Raw genomic sequence first — 25669 nt, 5'->3', positions numbered from 1 at the left:
AATACATATGTGGCAGAATTTCTATGAAATTTGTCACATTCAGGTTTCCTCACGATGTTTTCCTTCATCGCTGAGCACGAGATGAATTATAAAGACAAATTAAGCACTTGAATCAGCGGTGCTTGCCTGGGTTTGAACCCGCAATCATCGGTTAAGATGCACGCGTTCTAACCACTGGGCCATCTCGACTCCGTACGTAAAAATATATACAATTATAAAAAAATCTTTAATAGGCTCTTACCACCATGTATTTTTTATAACAATTCCTGCTGCTGTGATAGATAAATAAACTGAATATTTTTTATATGGTTTTAACCAAGTGTAGAAGGTTTGTAATGATAATGGTTGGATGTAAATTGGGTTTTGAAATTTTACGATGATTGCTGAAGATTTTGGAATAAAACGATTGGGAGTTTTATTCACGTATGCCATTTACACTTAGTTACACATTATATTCCGAAATAAGCATTTTATAAAGAATCTGATAATATTGTGCGAAGACGGGATATTTAGCTTTTCAGTTATCTAGTCATTGCGATGTATAAAGTATTTCTAAAGTAATTCTAATTAAATATAATATGGACGATTTAGGGAAGGGCATCAAAGGCTCTATCAGGCTCACACGATATCATACATTTTAATCAAAGAGATAAATAATACATTCATAGAAAAACAGATAAAAATATGTTTTTGCTTAATTAATAAATAATATGGGGACCTCCACTTTGCTTTTATGCTAATGTCAGCCCTTAAATCAAGCCTTGGTAATTAAGATAATATTAATAAAATGATCTGAGTGGATAAACTACACATTGATCCGATAACCTATTATAATATCATAAAAAATGTAATTGAGTTGGAATTTATAAAGTGTATACGCTGAGAAACCTAATTAACGGTATTGTGACACTGTAATTTTAATTCCAAATTTTTTTTTTGTATAATTATGTTACATATTGTATCTTCTTAATTATCGTATGAAGAGGATTTTCATATTTACAAGTTTTTAAAAGATTATTTTGGATAAAGAAAAAAATTAATGAAATTGATGGTGATTATTTTTAGACCCTTGTCATTATTTATAAACACGCTTAAAAAGTACCTATTCTTGTTCAATCGAATAGGCTTGAATATTAATATTATGATTTATAATTTTACACTCTGGCAACCTCGGTATTATATGTGTTGAGTTCTGAAATGTGATTTGACGTGAGTCGTGAATCGAAAATATTTCGTAGTCGCCCTCGTTTGGTTGTAGTAAAATTTATTTGAAATATAGTTTTGTGCATGTGATATAAAAAGGTCTTCGAAGAAATGAGATGATGTGATTTTAAATATATATTATTGAAATGGAGTCTATTGCTAATCAAAAGGGTGAGTATCCGTCATCAGTCCTAGTAGGTAATGCTTAGGTCTTGTTTGTATATGAATAACTGTAACTTACGACATGATTTAGGTAGCAGTACGACACCTGCTTTAATATTTTTTTCCATTAATGTGTCATATATAGCAATAATAATGCAGGTCAATCACCTACTCTTACGGAAGTACATACGTTTCATTGAGTAGCTAGTCTTTTTCATTAGTTACTGTATTTTAACATATACATACAAAAGATACTTGAAAAACATACGTGCGTTCTTGAGTATTGCCAAGTTTGTCGTATGGTATGATTCATTTCATGGCATTGTGATGTCATATGCATGCTAATGTTAATAAACAAACCATATGACATTTCTGTAAGAGTTTACACATATACAAATCAGATATTTATGTGTTAAAAATTGCATTAAACTTGTTGAATTAATTTACTCTTTTAATGACACAGTACTTTATTTCTAAGAAAATATATTTTTAATTATATTCATGAAATTTATATATTATGTTATTAAGTTCTACTAGTTTTGAACTTTAAACAAATATAAATGTATCTACTGTATATCACTGATAAGCCTTTATTGATTATTTTTATCACTTTTGATTTGTCTAAACATAAAATACAGTTAATACTCTTTTTGTAAAACTTTTTTATTTATAATTACTACAAAAAATTTGGATATATTTGAAATATATACAATTCAAATATTTTAGGTACTTTTTAAATTAATTCCTTTACATTATAATTGTTTTTAATTTATTTATTTATTGAACTTTATTTACAAAGCCATACATACCTTATAATTGCCTTGACTATACTAAATCTTACGAAAAACTTAAAATGAAATGTGCCTTTTGCATATATTAATTTATATTTTTGAACAGTAAAAATTGCAGGTACTGTCAGTACAAAAGGTCACAAGATTATGTAAAAATTAAAATGTAATTGCACAAAATCATACTAAATATTATACATTTGTAAATATGCTAAATTAAGTATAAAGTAGTAGATTCAGCTAAAATAAGACATAATTTATGATGTTAGAAAATGTTACATATAATTTGATATTGATTTCTAGTTATTTTATATGTCTATGAAGTCTGCATGTATGATGACATAGATATTTTTTTTTATTATTTAGTTATTTTTTATAAAATATTTCTTTTTAGTGTCTTGTATAGTCAACTTTGCGTATGATGCATTAGAACCAGACGAGTTGACCGTGAGACCCGGTGACATATTACGAGACGTGGAAAGACTGCCAGGTGGCTGGTGGAAAGGTGAATTGAGAGGAAGACGTGGAATGTTTCCTGATAACTTTGTATCGGTGCTGACTGAACACAATAATGCAAGGTATATTATTATATTATCCATATAACTCTAAGGATGGAGAGAATTTATATACAAGAAGTGTTTTTATATGAAATTTGGAATTAAAATTAAGAGAAGATACTTAAAACTAAAATACTATCAATTAATTTTATTTAATTGTAATGACTAGTTTTCAAATATCTCCTGATTAGTAGAATAATAATGATTGTACATGTTATCTTATCAATTTAGATATGATTTTGATAATGTTTGCAAGCTATGTTAGTCAAGTCAAGTTTGTTAGTTACTTTTTATACTTCCCTACTGCTTAATTTAAAAGCTTTAACCAAGTTAATTTAGTAAATATATATCAAAACATTTGCTATTTTCTGTTAATGTAATAACTTATATAATTTGATATAGTTGTGTTAAAAAATTAGAGGTATGCGGCAATTATACAGTGTTAAAGTAGTAAGAATTACTTAATAAACAGGCATCAAGGATATACAGTGATTTTAGAGAGAATGTAAATATAATCTTTAATTAACTGAATATTATATTTCCTATTCGTAATGTACATAGGAAACATAGATTTCCTTAAGAAAAAATTGCTTAAAACTAGGGCAATTAATTAAATAGTTTGTTTTTGTAATTATAATGAATTGTATTGTGTATAGATCGGGTGTGGTACCAGGGCGCTGTCGGGCCGTATTTAGCTACCAACCTGCCAACCCTGATGAGTTACCTCTGTGTGTGGGTGACGTGTTGGAAGTACTAGGAGAGGTGTGTATCTCAGTATCTCTTGCAGTTCTTTTGTTGCTACAACAAAATATCTCAACTACTCAAAAGTATTTGTACGACAATGAAAATACTAAACTTCCAACTTTTGCTTATAAATTTCGACTATGTGATTTAAAAATACTAGTTAAGTGTTAGTGCTAGAGGTAGAGGACGACCAAGGAAATGATGGATGGATTGTGTGAAAGACGATATGGCTAGAAAGAATGTTACTTGTGAGATGACGTCTGACAGAGAAGTATGGAAGGAGAAGACATGCTGTGCCAACCCCAAATAAAATTGGGATAAGGGCAGGAGAATGATGAGTTAAGTGTTAGTGCAAGTGTAATATATTGCTTTCGAAAAAGGAAATAAAATCCAATGAACAAAATATGGCGATAGAATTTTAATCTCCTTGCCACTCTGCCTTCACTCATGGTATTGTACCAATAAGATAAATCAATTCTAGGTCAACTTTTATTAGAGATTTAGCTTAAAAGGTATATTATTATCACACCATTAAATGCAAAGAGATATATCTTTGATTGATGAAGAAAACTATCGGGTGTAGGTTGAAGAGGGGTGGTGGCAGGGTCGGCGCGCGGGGCGCTCGGGCGTGTTCCCGTCCAACTTCGTGGTGATGTTGGAGCCGCCGCCCGCGCACCCCGCGCCCGCCGAGCCCGCGCCGGCGTTACCGCCCAAACCCGGTGAGTTCTAGAATAATCTATTCAAATAGTTAGCAACTAAATTCGAGGTAAAAAAAGGTTCGTCACCTTAAGATCTATTTTCGTGTACTCAAGTATGAGGGATAATCTGCTTTACCGATGGAGACTGACATATTGCGTCGCAATGATTTGATGTTTAGATTCAAAAGGTATTAAGATATTAAGACTTGATAAAGGAATAAATTCGAAAACTGACGAATGTTTTCTTACTCTCACTGTACATATAACCAAAAAAGTTGGTTACGTGTGAGTTGAGGGTTAGTATCTAATTATGTTTGATTTATTTATTTTGTCTCAGACATCAAATAAGTATTTTTACAGGACATATAGTTCACCGAGTCGAGATGGCCCAGCGGTAAGAACGCGTGCATCTTAACCGATGAATGCGGGTTCAAACCCAGGCAAGCACCGCTGATTCATGTGCTTAATTTGTCTTTATAATTCATCTCGTGCTCAGCGGTGAAGGAAAACATCGCGAGGAAACCTGCATGTGAGAAATTTCATAGAAATTCTGCCACATGTGCATTCCACCAACCCGCATTGGAACAGCGTGGTGGAATATGTTCCAAAAACCTTCTCCTCAAAGTGAGAGGAGGCCTTTAGCCCAGCAGTGGGAATTTACAGGCTGTTGTTGTTGTTGTTATATAGATCGCAAGGGTACAGCCGGTACAGACATACATTGATGCTACTAGTAAACGTTTAAAGTTTGGTTTAATGTGCTTAACGTGCTATCAGAGACATGGTTCTGTAAATGCTATTTATTAACTCTCATGTGTAACATATCTTTAGGCCGTCTTAAAGCAGTGAACAGAGGGTGTAAAGTATTTGGGTGCAGACCTTGAGTGTAAAGTCTTGGATCGACGGACGACATTTTTTTGGGGAGGGTTGAGGAGATCGCGAGAAAACTGCTTGTACCCGGATTTTTGGTGTACTTAAGACGGGTTGTGCTTCTATTTCTTACTAGAAATCAAATGAATTTTTAAACGCGGTCCGTTGTTAAAACAGGTTGCTAATATCAACTTTTGAAGAAAAAACTCGAAAGTGGTTTTGTCATTTTATCTTGAGGATTTATTTGTTTAAAGATACTAGAAGTTTTCTAGTCGCATTTCAGTTCCGAAGACTTAATAAGGAAAAAAAAAAATGCCCAAAATAATTGCTTTTTAGAAGGCCTAATTGGTGCAAAGAAAAGATCGCATGACGTCATTTTACATAGCCTACAACAATTTGGCACTTTAAAGAATCATCAAAATCCATTAAAGTAGCTAACTGATCATCATTACCGTTTACTGTGACAAGGTGTCATTTGCGTCTCTTTCAGCGTTAAGCGAACTGACAATATTAGTGTCACCTGTTCCTACAATTCTTACTCGTAAAGTATAAAGGAAATAAAATGATGACTTTATTCTCCATAATGCTTATATATACGTACGAGTTTCTAAGAATATCTTATCACAACTAGAAAGAACGATGATATCACTTACTTTTCTTTTATTAACTTGTTTTGTTTCAAGAAACTACATTCCTATGTACAATATACCAGAACAACCTTATTATTTTGACTTAAACTTACAACTTGAAAGATAAACATTACACGTTTGTCGCTGTTTACCAAAACTGTTCATATGTGAATGCTTAACAATTTAGAAAAACGTTAAATTAGTTTTTCCATTAGTTTATAGCAGTGTGTATATATTATTAGACGTCCGTCAAAATGCGTCCTTTAATTTTTTTGTGTATATATTTATTCGAAGTAACTCACGCGCCACCTATTGTCCTTTGATGGTACCTTGCCAGAGACTTTGATGCAACTGCCAGCAAATACGATGTTTCACCTTATTGGATGAATAGTATAGTATGCGGGGCAAACAAAGAATTAATGATCTTTGGAATCCCAGTGACATATACATAATGTCACTGGGATTCCATAAATACCGTCAGATGATATATATAGCAAGATTATAAGCTGTCGAATATAAACTTTTTATATACTTTTGGTTAGGTTATACTGTTTTTTTTTAATAACTTAATTGTTCAATTAAGTGTTTTTATATAAGTATATACTAGTTGTTTTTCCGTCTTTTCACAGATAGATAAGGTTCTACCCGTATCTTCATAAAACGTTTATATTACGCATACGCAGATGAACCCTTTAAATTTAATCATCACGATTAATGGCTCAGGAGCACACATTCAAATGAAAAAGTATTTTTTATTTATATAGATAGAAGATATGTATTACGTTTTCGCATTTGATTTTACTTTTCGCAGTTTGATCTAAATGAAGTTAGCATACTTAATACTAAGCAAATATTAGGTATGCATTCTCAACAATATCTGTCATTACGATTGGTGCATTGGCTTAGTCGGTGTATGCTTACATAAAGACATTGATACTTTCGCGTTTATAACACCATTACATAAATATATGACCAAATTCAAGAGCGCAATATACTCAATCCAATTGTTAGGGTTAATGCACTTGCGTGGCGTGAAACGTCAGCGGTTGGTGTTAGTAATATGAATTGATTCAATGACTAAACAGGAACATAATTCAGTTCATTCAGTCTGCGCCGTGTTTATTGCCTGTAACAAGATAATGTGTCAACATTGAGTCATCCCTCGCTATGGTTCCAAGGCGTCTGATAATGATAAAGCATTGTCTTCGACTTGATCTTATAATTGTAATGCAACAAAGTTCAAAAGCCACTGTTATACAACTGAGTCGCTAAATGTATGTGGGTATTTGAAATGAGATGCATAAAGTAAATACGTGTCATAGATAGTTTTTGCGCAGACGTTGCTATGTCGCTAATTCGTTGACGACGAGTTAGTCATTAATGTGAGCTGTTGAAGTATTAATTATTCTATTGTATTGTTTAAGATGTCTCAATGATTATTAATCAATAAAATTTTGTAATTTCGTCTGTTGATAAATGTAATATGAACTTTTTTATTGCTTCATTATTGATTTCATTCAATTTTACAACAACGAAGAAAATCGCATGTCTTTGTATTTCACATTGATGTTTTTTCGATATCGTCACTCGTAACGTCAGTTCTACTTCAAATATAAAATAATTAGCACTATTTATAAATCAAAGTCGCTTACCGCTGTTTGTCCCTCTGTATGATTAGATCTTTAAAATTACGAACGGATTTGGATGCGGTTTTTTTTAAAAGATAGTGTGTATATTGAATATAATACATTGACAATAAAGTAAAGAAACACTGATAATTTCAAATGTTTCTAATGTGATGTCGTAAATAAACAAATTCTGTAGAATATTTAGTATGAGTATTGCATCCGTGTCAAGCTGGGGCGGGTCGCTAGTTTAAAATATAAAAAAAAACTCCGACTAGCTGTTGAAGCACGGTAGCGTGTAAAACACAATTGTGCAGTTAGTAAAGTTGTTTAAAATAACGATTAAAAAGTTTTGATTGATATAGAAAAACAGATTCTAATTGATATATTTTATTACTGTTAACTTAAAAGTAACATAACATAACATATTCCACCAACCCGCATTGGAACAGCGTGGTGGAATATGTTCCAATCCCTCTCCTTAATGGAAGAGGAGTCCTTATCCCAGCAGTGGGAAATTTATAGGCTGTTACTTTACTTTACTTTAAAAGTAAAACAGTTTAAGTATTAATTACCAATTGTTACAGTGAAGGAGCAATGTCGCGTGCTATTCCCTTACTCGGCGGTGAACGACGACGAGCTAACGCTGTCGGAGGGCGACATAGTGAACATAGTGTCGAAGGACGCTCCGGACCGCGGCTGGTGGAAGGGCGAACTGCACGGCCGAGTGGGACTGTTCCCGGACAACTTCGTGCAGCTGTTACCGGCCGGTGAGCTTGCATTTTTAAACTTTTTTATTTTCCTCTGTTTTTTTTGGGGGGGGGGGGGGGAGTTCAATCAGCTGCTGTTCTATTTTTGAAAGTGGATTCACGTAACGAAAAGACCACTCGGGGTTAGGTTAGGTTAGGTTAGGTTAATTATTAATTAATTAGAGTTAAATGTTATATAAGTCAGAGTCGGATTTAAAGGTCTGGAGGCCCCCCGGCAACAAAGCAGTGGGGGCCCTAGAGAAACAGAAGCGTGAACAACCTAATATTTATATAATCATGAATTAATTACTTTTTTTTATTTCAATCAGTAAGCTATGATTTATTTAGTTGTATCGGTAACTTTTAAAATATTAAATAATAACATTATTATAATTTGACTATATCTCGGTATTTATCACTAATGTGGAGGCCCCAAGGCAGTTGCCCCGGTTGCCCTCCCCTAAATACGGCCCTGATATAAGTTCGTACAAAATGCGCGAAAATAGCAATCTGTGAAAGACCTCTGGTTAGAGAATTTGTAGTGGAATAGAATGAACAGAGAGCTGGCCCAATATACCGATGCAGACTACTCTAGACTTGGAATCAGATTTCTTTCAGGTTTCGAAGCTACTTTGAATATCATGTATTTTACATTTTCATTTGTATAGTACTCTCTTAGCGCTTTGTAGGCAAAAGCGTAAAAAATATCCTGGAGATGTTTATTTAGCTGGAGATGAAATATGGAACTCTCTTAATGCAGTGCCATAACAAAATCTCAGAATTGCCTTCGGAGAAAATGTATTGTATTTAATTACCTATAATTAACTGTTTGTCGGAAAAGAGTAGCTGCCGAGTTTTTTAGCCGTTTTTCTCGGTAGAATCTAGATTCCGAACCTGCGGTAGCTTTAAATGAAATTTAATAATATAAAATTATAAAAAAATTGTACGCAAGTACTTGAATAGAATATATTTATTTCATTTTGATGGTTCATAGTTTGGAAAGACTACAATTTTTTGAAATGTATCCGCTTAAAAGAACTTTTTAATAGGTGTGGATTAGACTACCAGCTTCAAATTTTCCTAATTGAGTCGAAAATGATGTCTAGCTTCATATGGTATTTTTCAAGTATTATGTAAAGTATCCATTTTTTTAAAGTTTTGCGTGTTAACAATTATTATTCCACATTTGAAATATACATTACGAAGCGCGATTCAAGAATGTGATATTTTCAATCAACACACTGTATCGCTACCGAAGTGTAACGTACGCAATTATTCAATCATAATCCTGTCTGCATATATTTCATGGTAAATTTTAAGACAAAAATTATAGTACCAATTCTAAAAAGGAATTAATACTTTGTGACAATAATATACATACTTTTTTCATTATAAACTATTTATAATGTGAAGAATCAAATCTGATCGTTCGGATTTGTAATGAATACGGAATTATAAAAGAGTCACCTCTTGGAGATTTTGAGCTTATTTGAAATTCGAATAAAGCGGTACGGCACAAATACTGGTTAGTAAATTATCATTTGGCACATATTCCTCCGACATTTCTTTGTTTCCTTGCAACACCTAGCTCGATATGAATTATTATCGGAAATTCAACTCGTTTCTCATAAAAAAGTCAATTCTTGATTCGCTTTTTGGAAACATGAATTATTATTTTTAAAAGTCAATATATATTTTATGACATACATGTATGCATTTGTTTATTAATCAATTAAATTGTATATGTATAGATTTGTTGAGCCGAGATGGCCCAGTGGTTAGAACACGTGCATCTTAACCGATGATTTCGGGTTCAAATCCAGGCAAGCACCATTATATATATGTGCTTAATTTGTGCTTATATTTCATCCCGTGCTGGGTGGTGAAGGAAACATGCATGTGTCTAATTTAATGGAAATTCTGCCACATGTGCATTCCACCTACCCGCATTGGAACAGCGTGGTGGAATATGTTCCCACCCTCTACTTAATAGGAGAGGAGGCCATTAGCCCAGCAGTGGGAAATTTACAGGCTGTTTTTTTATTCATTTTACAAGATTTATTATGATGTCTAAAAAAGATATAAATACGCTTTTTTAATTAATTTAAAAATTTAGCATTTTTATTGAGTTAAGAATATGGAAAGTTAATGGTCAAAAAACAAACGTAAAAAATGAGAAGGAAGAATGAAATCCGTGACCGATTAGTCGGCAGCTGACGTAAAAGTTGTTACAATAATGTGTCGTCACAAGGCTAACTGCAAGTGTGACAACTTCGATAAACATTCGCCGTATGTCATACTTGGAACGTATCCATTTTAATCTTTTGTTTATCAAATTATAAATATTTTTATAACTAATATTTTATTACCGCGATAAATATATTTTTTAGTCATATATTTTTGCAGTGTACTCTATAAATTTTAGTAACTGGTTTTACTTAAATACTTAAGTTGTATGAGAAACAAAGCTTTTTCAAATATTTACATTCGTATCCTGCTTAAGTAGGAATAGGATATATATTGCGTAAACATTTATGAGAATGAGAAGACTCTAAAAATAAAACAGCCTTTTACTTTTACAGGTAGGTTCTTAAATATTTTTTAAATTTGAGGAATAAGTTCCTTTCCAGATAACCTATAACTTGTTTAAAGATTATGTCTTCCTTAGTGCAAGCGGCGTTGGCGGTTCATAGTTTCGTTACAAATACACAAACGTGTAATAGTTGCAGCCATTTGATTATATAAATCATGAACAGGTAAAATACAAAAAGTCAAAGTCGCAATTCTGTGGAGAAATACAAAAGAAATCAACCAAAAATATCAACTGCGACTGATTTATTTCTCAAGTGCAACGAAATAATGTCGATAGCATTGCGTTATATAAATAAAATTTTATATCGTATGTTTAATTTATCGATAAAAGTTAATATTATTATCGGTTTTAAAGATTAATGCAGCAAAATACATACAAGTTGTCAAGTGTAGGACGAGAAAGGGCAAAAGCGCTGTGGTTTTTAAATATGGAATTATTATTTTTCTTATTACAACGAAATTTTTAACATGTGCATTTCTGATATAATTTGTTGATTACTTATTTATCCTAAATTATTCTTATTAAAATAAATAGTAATAATAATAATTGAATATAGAAATTTAAATATAGAAAAAAGGCGCTTATTATTACCATGTACATTGTCGAAGTATTTTAACGGTTAAAGAACTTTAATAAAAATGCTTATCAATTAGTCGTATATGATAATGAAGTGATGTAAACAGTCCTTGACTCTCCCACTGCGATACCGCAAAGGCATCTCTTTGTTGTTGAAAATAATTCGACGTTTAACCCAATTAAAGCCATAATAGTGCGTGCATTACGTCTCGCGTGTTACGCGTATAGTACGACACAACTTAGATGTCGCATCGGCAAAATTCGTAAAACCGATCACATCCGAATTGAGTACGCTATCCCAAATTATCAAAATTTATTTCTGATGCGATTATGATATTTACACAAACGTAATAACTTGTAATATCATATGACCTAATATATTCGTCAATTTGACGCGTCGATTTACATGCACTTGCTTTCTCTTACGCGTGAATTTATAGCGACCAATAGCGTCGAAAGGCGCGATAGGGAGCTATTTGTTTTGGTCGTGTAAATCGGCAGTAATCGGTTTTATTTTCATTCCATTGCATTTTCCGATGTTACATCTAATTTGTGTCGTACTATACATTAATACTGAGTCTTTAATCATATTATTCGTGTACGCCCACGGATAACACACGATGTTCTGCTATTGACATTTCTTATGAAGGTTGCGGCTCGAGAGTGGACGGAGTCGTGATTTTGCGTAACCTTACCTCATCGTGTCGTTGCTTAGCGCTGTATTTTAGTATTTTAATAGTGTCGAGTGAACGTTGTAGCAATATTCGATTCGTTTCGATTTTTGTTTTAGTTTTAATTCAAGTGCGCGCCAAATATGGGCTCGGAAAGTGAGTTTTGTTTATTGTGTTATAATATATCCATATTGTTGATATACAAAACGTTAAATTATTCATGATTATCGAGTCGATGTAAAGGTTTTTATTACGATTAAAAACTACACTATCAGTATATCAGTAGCATCAATAGCATAGTAGGTGCGCGTAAGTAATCATCTGTGACCGCTACTTTTGTGTTTATACTGTAATTATCAGTATTTTTTGCCGTCTTCATTCGTAGGTTTATTTTTACGGATGAGTCAATGAATTTAATAACTACGATACGATAAAAGTACTAGTTGAGTTTTTGCGTTAAAAAAGCTAATTAAGTATTTTTATGTTTCATCGACGATCAGTTTCTCAATAGTTTTTCGTGCATAAATTAATTTAAGACATTACTGAATTACATACGATTTAAACTCCATTTAATGGTAAGTAATTTAAGTTAGTTTTTTAATTGATTTTTTTTTTTGTAAAAGGTCATTCAATCTCCTAAAAAATGCACTCTATTTGAAAATAGTTTTTTTTTAATTTAAGTATTGTGTTAAAACGTCAAAGATGTTTTTGTTAGTATTAATGTAGTTTATTGTATAAAACATAGCAACAACATACATATAAATACTAATTATTAGTTGCGTTGTACAAGGGGCAGTTTTATTTTTAAGTAGCCGCCTTCAATCAACCCAAACAGAGAGAGATTACGTAATAGAAAAAAAAGATACATTCGTAAACATTTCCTTAACACATATTTAAGTTGTAAAGGTCAGCCGTAGTTTGAAATGTAAACAATCATAGTTATTTAAAAAGAAACATTTACAGTCGATATATGCATATAAAGTTTTTTTTTTTTAAATCGATATAATATATTGCTTAATAATAATAATAAAACTTTTTATTTCAGGACTAGCCCGTATAGTGTTAGAATCCTTAAATCCTTTGCCATAAATAAATTATCGTAGAAAAATATAAAAAAGATAAATTTAAATTTTGAAATAATTACGTGATATTAATAAACCTTTTTTTGTAATAAAGACGCGGTATTTTTTCATATTAATATTTCATCTTAAAGTATCTATAGGATTATATACATAATATCTGATCTGTTAACAAATATTTTGAAGTATTATCCATGGTAAAATACAGTATTATTATATTTTACAATATAAAACATAAATATTTGTTAGTTTTATAATTTTATTAAAGTCCGCAAAACACCGTGTAGAAGTTTCAATATATTCATTAATTGTTGTTTATCCTATTATTATAGTTATGATAATCCTGATTAATTTGTCAAATGTTCAGCATTTCTTTTAACTAAAAGATAGTTGAATTCTTTGTTGTTTTTGGTTACATTGAATAATGTTTGTCTTTCATGCTCTTTAAATATATTAAATGTATTGCTTTGTTATCGTGCTGCGGCCAAGAATATGGTCATTTCTAATTTTGTTGACGCTGTTGATGATTATTACTTTACAACATTTTTTAATAATAGTTTAAGAGGGATATTGAGATCGAGTAATTCAAATAATTAGTTCAATCAACTTAGCGGTAGAAGGCCTTTAATATTTTTTAAAGTCGTAAAGTGTATAGTCAGTTGTGACAACTAATTACTTGTCTATGTATTTACCCGTCCGCCTATCTATGCAATTAAATAGTTAATCAGTTTCAACCAGAAAGTGTACATAAAGTTTAGTAGAAAGCGTCACATTCGTTAGTGTGGGTAGGAAGCTTTTACTGGAAGACTCGTGTACATAATATTGTATTAATTTTTCCAGTCGCCCAAGAGGTTGAAGAAAAGAAACCAGACCGGCCGCCTGCGAAGACGAATCCGCTCTACCCCGTACTCAACAAATTCACCGAGAAAACCGCCTCTGTCAAGGAACTGACTACTTCTAAAGTAAGGTATGTTGAAAAACTTTCCTAGATAAATATTTAAAAATAAAGTAATTAAGTTTTAAGGAAATCTGGCGCATTGTTTTGTATCAAATAAATTGTCAATGTATAGTAAAAAATCCCCATCATCTTTCAGTAATACCTAGGTAGGGCTTTGTGCAATCCCGTCTGGGTATGTACTACCTACTCATCAGTTATTCTGCCGCCAAACAACAGTACTCAGTATTGTTGTGTTCCGGTTTGAAGGGTGAGCCGGCACAGTGAACAGGCACAAGGGACATAACATCTTGTTGCTAAGGTTGGTGGCGCATTGACGATGTAAGGAATAGTTAATATTTCTTACAGCGTCATTGTCTATGGGTGATGGTGACCACTTACCATCAGGTGGTCCATATGCTCGTCCGTCAACCTATTCCATAAAAAAAAACATTTTTATAGCTATAATAGCGAAGTGGTTTAAGGACCGCCTTGTGATATGATCCGTTCTGACTCCCAGGACTATTGTTGTACCTACACCTAACCCTTTATGTTTCATTCGAGGGGTAAATAGGAATATTAGTTATTTTTATTATTAATAATTTCTTGTAATGGGGATAATGTTCGTTATAAGCTGGTATCACAAGTAATCAAACATATCTTTGTGAATTGACAATGGGCGTTTGATATGTGCCTGATGTGCCTACGATATAATTACTGGGAATATTATTTTGATTTTTCTATTCAGAATCGTAAGAAAATCACAAAACTAAAACATTGTATTCGCAAAGTTTTATCAAAGATAAGTTATTATATTTCGTTATATTTGCTCACTGTATAATAATATCGATTTTATGCAATTCAATTGTAATTTTTGTTTTGTCATTTGTCAAATGTTATTTTTTGTTTGTTCCAGCATGCACAAGGAAAATACATTAAGCAAAGAAAGCAGCACACAAAGTACAGTCACGCACACAAACAAAAGTGAATCAGAAAAAGTTATACAGAGTGAGACGGTTACAGACGGAACGCTAGAACATGTAAGATAAGCCATATTTACTGTATCGTATCGTAATGTTGAACAAAATAAAACGAATCCTTACTAACTCAATAATTGAACTGGATATCTGCTACCAAACGAGGGCGTTCATTTCGATTTTAAACTGAACTTTAAATACAATGAGTTGAATTAAACAATAATGTGTATTGATATAAGTTTTACCGTGTAAAGAATTTTCAGTCTAACGAGTCTCAGATTTTTATGACAGTTGGATGAAAAAAAAATAATCGAGTCTTCCAAAAATTCATAGTGCCGTGTGGGTTATTTCTTTTTTTGGTATATGGACTGATTTGGATTCAAGTAATTTTGAGCCTGGAATCACCCAATGCCCGAATATTAGTTTTAAAACTCTCGTTGCTTTTGATGTTTCGTGCACCCTGTGATTAGCCAAGCTCTGAACAATTAATATTTTGCTTTGAACTATTTAATAATTAATAAGTACACCCGATATTATATCCCGTGCACAACGGCTTAAACACTAATAATTAAAAAGTGGCAATGTAAAAATGTTATAAAATATAGTTATCCAACCTTTGTGTGTTGGTGTACCTTAAGATACTTTTCAATTAAACAAATATCTTCCAAAACTTCGCTAAAAATGTTATGAAATGCTACATTCGCAAACATTAATTCAAACATATTCTGAAACAAACATTTGTAAGACAAATCAAATTACTTAATCAATTACGTATTTTTTGTGAAATTCAAACGATATTAAGTTAAATTTATCAACATATACACCGTCAAATGATGTACATACATTGTATAAAGTTTCTCATAAGATTTTTTTTAAACCATTATCTGCTTATAGGTAAAGAAACCTCCAGTGCCATTAAAGAAAAGTCCTACTCCGACCTCGGGCGTGGGTGGGTTGTTCAGTGGATTGAAAAACAAAATTATCCCATCATCAGAGAAGACGTGAGTTTTTTTCTAATTGTCTTAAATAATCATATCTTTCACATTTACCATTCTTACACGAGACCGGACATAAAAAAACATACTGTTTTTCTATCTGAGTATGTAACACTAAGCAGAGATGGCCCAGTGGTTAGAGCGCGTGCATCTCAACCGATGATTGCGGGTTCAAACCCAGGCAAGCACCGCTGATTCATGTGCTTAATTTGTCTTTATAATTCATCTCGTGCTCAGCGGTGAAGGAAAACATCGTGAGGAAACCTGCATGTGACAAATTTCATAGAAATTCTGTCACATGTGTATTCCACCAACCCGCATTGGAACAGCGTGGTGGAATATGTTCCAAACCTTCTCCTTAAAGGGAGAGGAGGCCTTTAGCCCAGCAGTGGGAATTTACAGGCTGTTGTTGTTGTTGTATGTAACACTATTAAATGTAGATGAAAAAACCTGTTTTTTGTCTGATTTGTAGGGAGAAGTCATCGACGACAGTATCCAGTGGGAGCAGTAGTAGCGGCGAGTGGGACCGCACCGACGGCAGCGCGGCCAGCAAGGCCAGCGCCAACTCCAGCGCCAACGCCAACACCAACGCCAATGCCAACACAGCCACGACGTTCGATCACATCGAAAGGAATTCGATTTTGAATGATCCGAGGGCCGGCAGGTGTGACTCGACTCATTTATTGATACCATTCGAGATACGATTAGACTGAGGACTAGAGTCTGTGTATTAAGCTTTAGAATCGAGTTTTATATTAGTCAAAAAATATGTCCAAAAAGTAGTTTAGAATATTCTGCTGTTTTTTTAAAATTGAATAAATTTTACCTACGATATCTAAGCGTGATTGCCATTGGCTAATGTGGCATAACAATCGGGGATGTATGGTACTACGTCAATGGTAATCCGTTCGTCTAAATGTTATCATCGCCAATATTTGATTCGATTTTGAATGATCCGAGGGCCGGCAGGTGTGACTCGACTCATTTATTGATACCATTCGAAATACGATTAGACTGAGGACTAGAGTCTGTGTGTGTTAAGCTTATTTCAGTATCGATTTTTATATTAGTCAAAAAATATGTCCAAAAAGTACTTTTGAATATTCTGTTTTTATTTATAGTTGAATAAATTTTACCTACGATATCTAAGCGTGATTGCCATTGGCTAATGTGGCATAATAATCGGGGATGCATGTTACTACGTCATTGGTAATCCGTTCGTCTAAATGTTATCATCGCCAATATTTGACCACTCGCATCGCCAATAATAGGTTTCAATATTTGACCACTCGCTACCAGATGATGTGGTGTTTACGATTATAAATAAGAGTGTAGTGATGTGATGTGTGTGCGTGTGTGTGTCAGGGTGAAGGCGCCTCGCCGCCGGCCGCCCAGCCAGGCGCTGCGTGACGACACGCACGTGGGCCTCACCAACGGACACGAGGGTAAGTCACTGCAATCGTGCTAAGCTAAATAATGTAAAGCCAACTCTAAAAATTCGCTTTCATATTCACTGGTCGATTTCCAATCGTCATTTATAGTTCGTCATAGTCTATTTCAACCAAAAGAAGACAAAAGCCAAATTAATGACATTCGGTCCGATCATTGGTCGAAGCTTAAGTGATGTATGAATATTCAGTACAAATAAAGACTAATAAAAGAACTGTCAGTATCGCAACATATAGCTGTACTGTTAACAAATTAAATGGAATATGTAAAAATAAGTTTTGTTTTTATTCATTTTCTATTTGATTGGAATTGTCTACAAATGGTTGAGACGCTTTAGTGCTCATTGGCTGGATACGTTTAACGAAAATTCTCTCAGTCGGTTCTCAAGACTGCATATATCTAGATTGTATTCAAAATAGTTAAAAAAACATTTTTTTATTACATATATATTATAAATATTGCACTCTAAATGTAGCAATTGATCGCCTATTGTACATTTCTTTCTTTCTGAAATTAATTGAAATAATAATTTGTATATAAGTTATGGAGGTTATCGAAATGTTTAAATTCGTCAGCAGTACCGTCAGAAAAACCGGCACCGGAGAAAGCGGAGGAGATAAAACCTCGGACACGTGAATGGGAGAAGCACAAAGCGCCCTGGATGGAGGAGTTGAAGCTGAACCAAGCGAAGAAGACGAGCTTCGGGTCCGAAGGGAAGTCGAGATCGGTATCCACTTCGTCTGAAGCCAGCGGTATTGCCAGCAAAGCGGGCGGGGGAAGCACTGACAGGTGATATTCTCTGACTAATCTTTGATATTTTTATGAAATAAAATAGGCAAATAGGCTTTTATAAGCACTTTTGAGTCATTTAACAACTATATTAAGTGAGGCTACCACCGGTTCGGAAAGTAGACATTACCGAGAAGAGTAAAATAAAGTAAAGTAACAAAATGCCTGGCCTGTAAATTTCCCACTGCTGGGATGAGGCCTCCTCTTCCATTAAGTGAGGGTTTGGAATATATTCCACCACGCTGTTCCAATGCGGGTTGGTGGAATTTCGATGAAATTAGACACATGCAGGTTTCCTCACGATTATTTCCTTCACCGCCGAGCACGAGATGAATTATAAACACAAATTAAGCACATATATATTGTGGTGCTTGCCTGGTTTGAACCCGCAATCATCGGTTAAGATGAACGCGTTCTAACCACTAGGTCTCAGCTCATTTATATAATATAATTTGAGCTTGTGATGATGCTAGGTACTTTAATAGAGATTAGTCATTACACCATGACACAATATCTCATAATATTGCCATTATAATTAATTATATACATTGAATTACATTACAAGGTCATTGTAAAATGATTCAATCGTGATGTAATTGTTCGTGTCATGAGACGAGTAATAGAAAGGCAAAAATATGAAAAAAATATCTTAGTAACAGACGATCGTTCTTAGAGAAATATCTACAAAATGGATTTCAGTGTTTTTTTCTAATATTTTGTTTTCTTATTCGACAGAATTTTGGAGTGTGGCTTAGAAGAGAAACGATCGTCGCATTCCATGGAAATGTCGAAGAGTACTTCATCAATAAGCAATCGAATATCTGTGCTAGAGAGCTTAGAGCTCAGTATAGAGGTAAACTATTTACTATTGTTTTTTAAATATACATTAAATAATTATCGTAGTTATATCGTAGTTACTTGGTGGTTGGGCTTTGTGCAAGCCCGTCTGGGTAGGTACCACCCACTCGTCAGTTATTCTACCGCCAAATAACAGTACTCAGTACTGTTGTGTTCCGGTTTGAAGGGTAGAGCCAGTGTAACTACAGGCACAAGGGACATAACATCTTAGTTCCCAAGGTTGGTGGCGCATTGACGGTGTAAGGAATAGTTAATATTTCTTACAGCGTCATTGTCTATGGGTGATGGTGACCACTTACCATCAGGTGGCCCATATGCTCGTCCGCCAACCTATAACATAAAAAAAAAGTTATTATTATAGATTAGTCATCTTGTGTTTTTTTTTTCATGGTATTTTCAGACGAAATCGCGTCAGTCTGCAGAACCCAAGAAAGACGTCCCACCGGAACTACCGACGAGCAAACCGCCAACGCTACAGTCTCCCACCGCCGCCGGTTCGTTAAATACTTAGATTTAATGAAACTTCGAAATCGTGTCTATGATCGAATTAAGGTCTCAGTAACCGTAGTCAGAGAGACATTCCGTTTACATTATTTGCGATTTAGGACATAGAAACACTGTCTTCTTTCTAACTTCTGCAACAAAACCAGAAATATTTTGCCAGAAAAAAACAATTAATAATTGGCGAAAAGCATGATTTATAATCGTGCTTACTTCTTTGGTTGGGCTGACAAAAAGCAACACTTTGTATTGTTGTGTTTAAGTTTAAGGTTTAGTGAGCCAGTGTAACAAGCACGAGTGACGTAACATTTTATTTAATATCTATCTACCAATACTATATATATTTGTAATACGATTGCAGGTCGAACGATAATGTCGATGCTCGATGAGATAAAGAAGCCGCCCGCGCCGATTCCGCCCAGCGCGTCGAGCCGCGCCGCCGCCGACAAGCTCGCCGACAAGCTCGCCGACAAACTCGCCGACAAGCACACCGACAAGCTCGCCGACAAGCACACCGACAAGCACACCGACGTGTCCGCCATCAGCAAGCTCAGTGTCGAGAAGTCTACCGGGACCGTGGAGAGCGAGAAGATTGAAGAGAGGTCCATGACTTCGAGCACCTTGGAGAGGCGGTTCCATTCGCTGAAAACGGACAAGGCTGAGGGTTCGGAAGTGTTAATAGCACAGCTCAATGACAGGGTAAGTTGATACTTTTAAGATATGTTATCATATACATATAATAAAAAATTTGATTACTTCATTTTTTTTGTTTTTTGTTTTTATGGAATAGGTTGGCGGACGAGCGCCCATAGACAATGACGCTGTAAGAAATATTAACTATCTTAAATCGTCAATGTGCTACCAACCTTGGGAACTAAGTTGTTATGTCCCTTGTGCCTGTAGTTACACTGGCTCACTAATCATTCAGACCGGAACACAACAATACTGAGTACTGTTATTTTGCGGTAGAATAACTGATGAGTGGGTGGTACCTACCCAGACGGGCTTGCACAAAACCCTACCACCCAGTTAATACTTAAGTGATAATTTTTTGCGAGAGTGTAGTTTTTAACCATAATTAAATATATTTTTTCAGATATTAAACCTAGAGAAGCTATTAGAAGTACAAAATGCGAAATTCAACGCTGCCATTGAAGATCTAACAAATAAATTAAAACAAGAATCGGACAAACGCCAAGCGCTTCAGTTAGAAATAGAAAAACTCGCTCATTGCGTCACGCAGGTGTAATGTAAGTGTCGCTGCAGGCATTTTCTCTCGAAGTGGATTTAAATTTGGGGTAAAATTGACAAAGCGGATCTTATATTCGATATGAAGCCTAATAAAAGGTTAGAATTGCATGTTACAGTAGCATCGATATACTCTAAGTCGTTTTGTTTGACACATCAGTACCACGCAGGCGTGAGGATACCGCAATTTTAACTAATCGACAGAATACTATGATAATAATTTGACTGTTTAATAATAGTACCTTATAAATCGATGACAATTTTTGTGTACCTTGCATTTGATAAATATTCGGTTTGATGTCATTATACAAGAATTGTTAATATTTTAAACGCTTGTGTTATAATAAATTCCTTGACAGTTAAATGAGATGTCAGTACTTAAGTCCGTGTGTACATTCTAGATGAAAGGGTAAGGGCCTTAGGTAAGATTATTGTAGGTAATTCGATTTTTTAATATTATGTGAGATGTTGTTGAGAATGTTTTCATTTTTAATATAACTCTTTATTTTGTTTTGTTTTTTCTAAGTGCTACTACGTAGTCTGAATTTTTATATAAGAGATTATGAGGTCAGGATGTAGGTTAGGCGAATATTACTCTGTATCTCGCATCCTTGTCGTCGAGGCCAAAATAGTGGATAACGTTTATTTTACTGCGCCCAATGATGTTCTAGTAAACAGATATGTTATTAACGCGCAAAATGTGAACATTAGAAAACGTCCTAATTGGAACGTTTGCCTTTAGTCGTTTTACGTAGTAATACGTTATAATACATCATAATTACGTAGTAATACGTTTTGCGTAATTAAAACATCTAGTTATCCCTTTTACTTATTGTTTTATCAAGCTATCCTTTTTACTTGTAACGAAATGTAAAACAAACGGTCCCCGGCGCGCCACACTTTTTTCTGTTGTTTAGTATGGGTATAACATATCTGTTTATTAGAATATCATTGACTGCGCCATTATCGCGTCTGTAACTTGGTCGCTCTTACGTCACGAACTGTGAATATCATCTAACGCTCAACATATATAAGAAACCGTTCAGCGTCAGATAAAACATATATTTACATATGTTGCAGTTACATATTTATGTAAATGAAAATCATTAATTTTGCAGCGATTTTAATTGAATTATAATTGGGGATGTTTATTCATTGGCGTTTTGATCAAGATGGTTGACACATTGTGGCAGTGTCAGCATGCAACAGTATGTAATATCCCCGATGTCTTGTACGAAATTAATATGAACCCTATAAAAGTAAAACATAATATGAAATGTCTAACACTAAACGGTTTCTTTCTAATTGTACTTATTTATAACAAAAAGGAGTTTCGTAAATTTGTGGTGTAAGTCGTTCGAAATTAAGTTTGAGCAGTCAATTTTGATTACAAAAATATCGTGCCATTTAATTTTGCTTTTCGCAATTGTAAATTGAGTAAGTTATCTATAGAGATGGTGAAAAGATTGTGATTAAATAGATGGTGCCATCGTGGTGATCGTCTATTGTGATTTGCACATTCCATGTTCGTAAGCAAAGTGTACATACTTATGGCATCCTAGGGCCAGATTCACAACGCACATGCGGTTAACAATTAGTATTGATCTTTAATTTTATACTAAAGTTTCTATATTACACACAAGTGAAAAGACATTCATGTCATTCTAATATAATTCATATGTCATTAAAATTAAAGTTCAATATTAAACATAGTGTTTGTTATTCTCCTTTAATGCGCTTTCAACTTGAATAGGTAATCTGTTACTGACTAACCAATGTTCCCTCTAATACGTAGGGAATATATATTATTATGAAAGCCATATTATACATGTAGTTAATATATTTTTATATTTGTACAAACATACATGTCCATATGGTTTCATATAACCTCATATTTGTACCTTTTCTTCGAACATATCTTTGTATTTATTTCATGTATATTATAAATAATTAATATTTACATTCGATACAGATTAAAACATTTATTATAAAGGAAATGTAACGGTAACTTGTTTGTAACTGTTAAGGTTGTGTTGTACCATCCATTATTTATATGAATGTGACCGTGTCTTGTGTTTTAATCCTACTACATTTAGAATGTTTATTTAGTCCTTCCGTTGATATTTACTAAATTAATACATCTTAAAGATCTACTTTTAATATTATAAAATAAATTATGTTTATATAATAATTAATTAGTGCCTAATTAACTATTTAGCATCAAAGTTTTACAGACATGCCGTTTAAATTTATTATTATCAGATGGTTTCTAACAAAATATAATTTTAATTATATACAGCGATGGACTGGATTGAGTCGTTATAAATTGCTTAGTATCGCTTTAGAGGACGTAGTTTTGGTTGTCTTGTGATAAATATTGCCTAACGCATATACTAAAATTAATATGTAAATTGTTTCAATGGCTTTAATAGTGCACAAATATGTCAATAATGAAAGTTTATAGAATTTTTATTACGCAAACTCTAACGTATAGAAACTAATTATTCACATATATAATAACATAGGTAGTACAAAATTTAATAGCGTCAATGACAGTATTGGATACTTGTAAATTTAATTGTAGACTTGTTTTTATGAAAATCTGTCGTTATTTAAATAGCTCGTGTATATGAAATTGGTAATGTATTATTTGATTATCGTTCGTCCTGCTCTTATTTGTAAAAATTTAATTTCGATTTCAAGTGTATGCAGAGTTTACTTTGTAAACTCGTGATTTTAATACTTATTATATTAATTTCGTTTTAATGATATGTTTCATAGTCATTTCTGTAAACGTATCGATTTTTCCACGTTTATTGTCATTTTGTTGACATATATTTATAAGGATGATTTTAAACAGAAATGTACTTTATGAATCCTCCCTACAATAATTGTATAATTTGACAAAAATATTTAAAGAAGATGGTTTTATAAAAGCACTTAAATAAATATCAAAGATTAAAAACGAATACGTATTTTTAATTCGGAACAATCGTGTTTCAACATTTTAGCGTTGCGAGACAGATGTCATTAAATGTTAACAAACGAGAATGCTCTATGAATATGTAATTTATTTTACTCTGTGACCTCCGAGTTTTGACAGTATTGTGAAATATCAAAATGACGTAATACTATTTTATTAGAAAAAAAAAACAATAACCTCTACAGCTTGAAAAATATTCATTTATAGAACGAGTTTTAAATACGTGTACCTGACATATTTTTTATATTGTTACATTAGTTATGCGAGGTTGCCGCTCCTTAAAGAAATAGTACGATTATGTTAGTTGATATCTTTAAAAAAAAACAATTAAAAAAGATTGTTTCAGATTAAAACATAATCATGACTGAAGAATTAACACGATATAATAACTACCGCGCACTTACATAACTAACACGTAGAATGGGGTAGATGCATCAACCTTTCATACGAAGTCATTAGTGTCAATTCTGGTCTTGTGAAATTTTGAGGTGTTTCATTTATATTTACGTCAATAATTGCATTTATTAACTCTTCATGTATATACATATAAATATTTTGTAGATGTTTTAACTGTACATAATAATGTCGGGAAGTACGAAATTCGATAATCACACGTAGGTTTATAAGATAAACCACAGTTAGTTGTATGATAAAGAACATTTTTAGTACTTAATTTATGTTTCATATACTGTCCCGTTCCATTGCATTCCTAATTTGTACGAATCATTACGTTCGTATTATTATAAATAAATCTATGATTGTACCTTTATATGTTTTCTTTTATTTATTCCCTTATTTACATAGACCGATAAAGAAATTCGCGGCATGCAATTTGAAAGCTTATTGCAGATTGTAAGTGTACCATATCCGGTTAATTAAATAAATGAACACAATGCTGACTGTAAAATATTACGTGTTTTGCATTTTAGTGATGGGTATGTGTTGTCTTCATTTACGAAATTAAATGATAATAATAGATTTTAATACTTTGTCACAGAAAATATGTTTATTGTAACGCTACACACATGTCAGTGTATAACTCCAAGAGATTAACTACAGAAAGGTGTATGGTATACAGAAAATGATAATTTTTATCTCTGAATCTCGAGTAATATTTCCCGAGGACAAAAGTACCCAAAGTGTAAAATAATTACCGCAAACTTTTCACGGACGCCTATGTCTACTGTACGCGATCATTTATTATCCGGAAGTTTAGTAAAACTCGTGTAAATTAGACTAATGTTGGGACTTTACGTTGTATTGATTTTTGCTTGGACTAAAGAAAAAGAGGAGAGGTTTTTTAGTAGAATATTGGGGCCATCCCTTTATCATAAGTATTTTTGCTTCGGTGTACCCTATTGATATACGCGGTATTTAATCTCATTTATGTAAAGAAAAATAGTTTTGCAAACTATATTTCTATAAGTTTAAAATCACAATATATCCAAATCAATACAATATAATAACAGTTATTTAAAATATATTTTCTATACTTATTTGCTTTTACGAATTATTTTATATGAAAATTCAAAAAGTTTTTTTTATAGTTTATTTACATTTGACTAAAGTATGTAGGTGCCATTTTGTTCCATAACTTTTGGCCATCTTGTTGGTAGTGACATGATCCCATTGCTGTAAAAATTTTGGGGCTTCTGATCGAAAAACTGCGACAAGTGGTTTTGGCAGTCCTCTCGTGATGTTAACCTGACATTGCCTAAGGAATTCTGCAGAGACCGAAACAGATGAAAATCTGAAGGTGCAAGGTCAGGACTATACGGCGGATGCATTAATACCTCCCAGCCAAACTCTCGTAATTTTTGTTGAGTGGCTAAAGATGTGTGAGGTCTAGCGTTGTCATAGTGAAAAACCACACCCCTTCTGTTGATCAATTCTGGCCGCTTTCTCTCAATTTCTTGCTTCAATCTCATCAATTGTTCGCAATACAGTTCCGAATCGATGGTCCTGCCGGGCGGTAACAGCTCATAATGAATGAT

At 33.3% G+C, this 25669-nt stretch overlaps 1 protein-coding gene across 3 annotated transcripts; it reads left to right on the top strand.

The window, feature by feature from the left end:
- Positions 1–1156: 1156 nt before the first annotated feature.
- LOC124532208 (CD2-associated protein-like) lies at positions 1157–24444 on the top strand. 3 transcript variants are annotated; one of them, XM_047106961.1, is made up of 15 exons: positions 1157–1374; positions 2548–2731; positions 3367–3472; positions 4038–4173; positions 7861–8043; positions 13782–13908; positions 14792–14915; positions 15747–15853; positions 16320–16511; positions 17213–17292; positions 17875–18085; positions 18821–18938; positions 19344–19437; positions 19806–20143; positions 20541–24444. In XM_047106961.1, the coding sequence occupies exons 1-15, from the start codon at positions 1350–1352 to the stop codon at positions 20691–20693; spliced, it is 2178 nt and encodes a 725-aa protein (XP_046962917.1). In that variant the 5' UTR covers positions 1157–1349; the 3' UTR covers positions 20694–24444. The 3 variants fall into 3 exon arrangements, with proteins under 3 accessions (XP_046962917.1, XP_046962916.1, XP_046962918.1); XM_047106960.1 differs by having other exon boundaries at positions 17872–18085; XM_047106962.1 differs by lacking the exons at positions 1157–1374; positions 2548–2731 and adding an exon at positions 2986–3215 and having other exon boundaries at positions 17872–18085.
- The last annotated feature ends 1225 nt before the right edge of the window (positions 24445–25669 follow it).

This window comes from Vanessa cardui, chromosome 9 (assembly GCF_905220365.1).
Source record: "Vanessa cardui chromosome 9, ilVanCard2.1, whole genome shotgun sequence".
Taxonomy (NCBI): Eukaryota; Metazoa; Arthropoda; class Insecta; order Lepidoptera; family Nymphalidae; genus Vanessa; species Vanessa cardui.
Note: the sequence above shows the minus strand (reverse complement) of the source record. Positions and strands in the feature narration are given on the sequence as shown.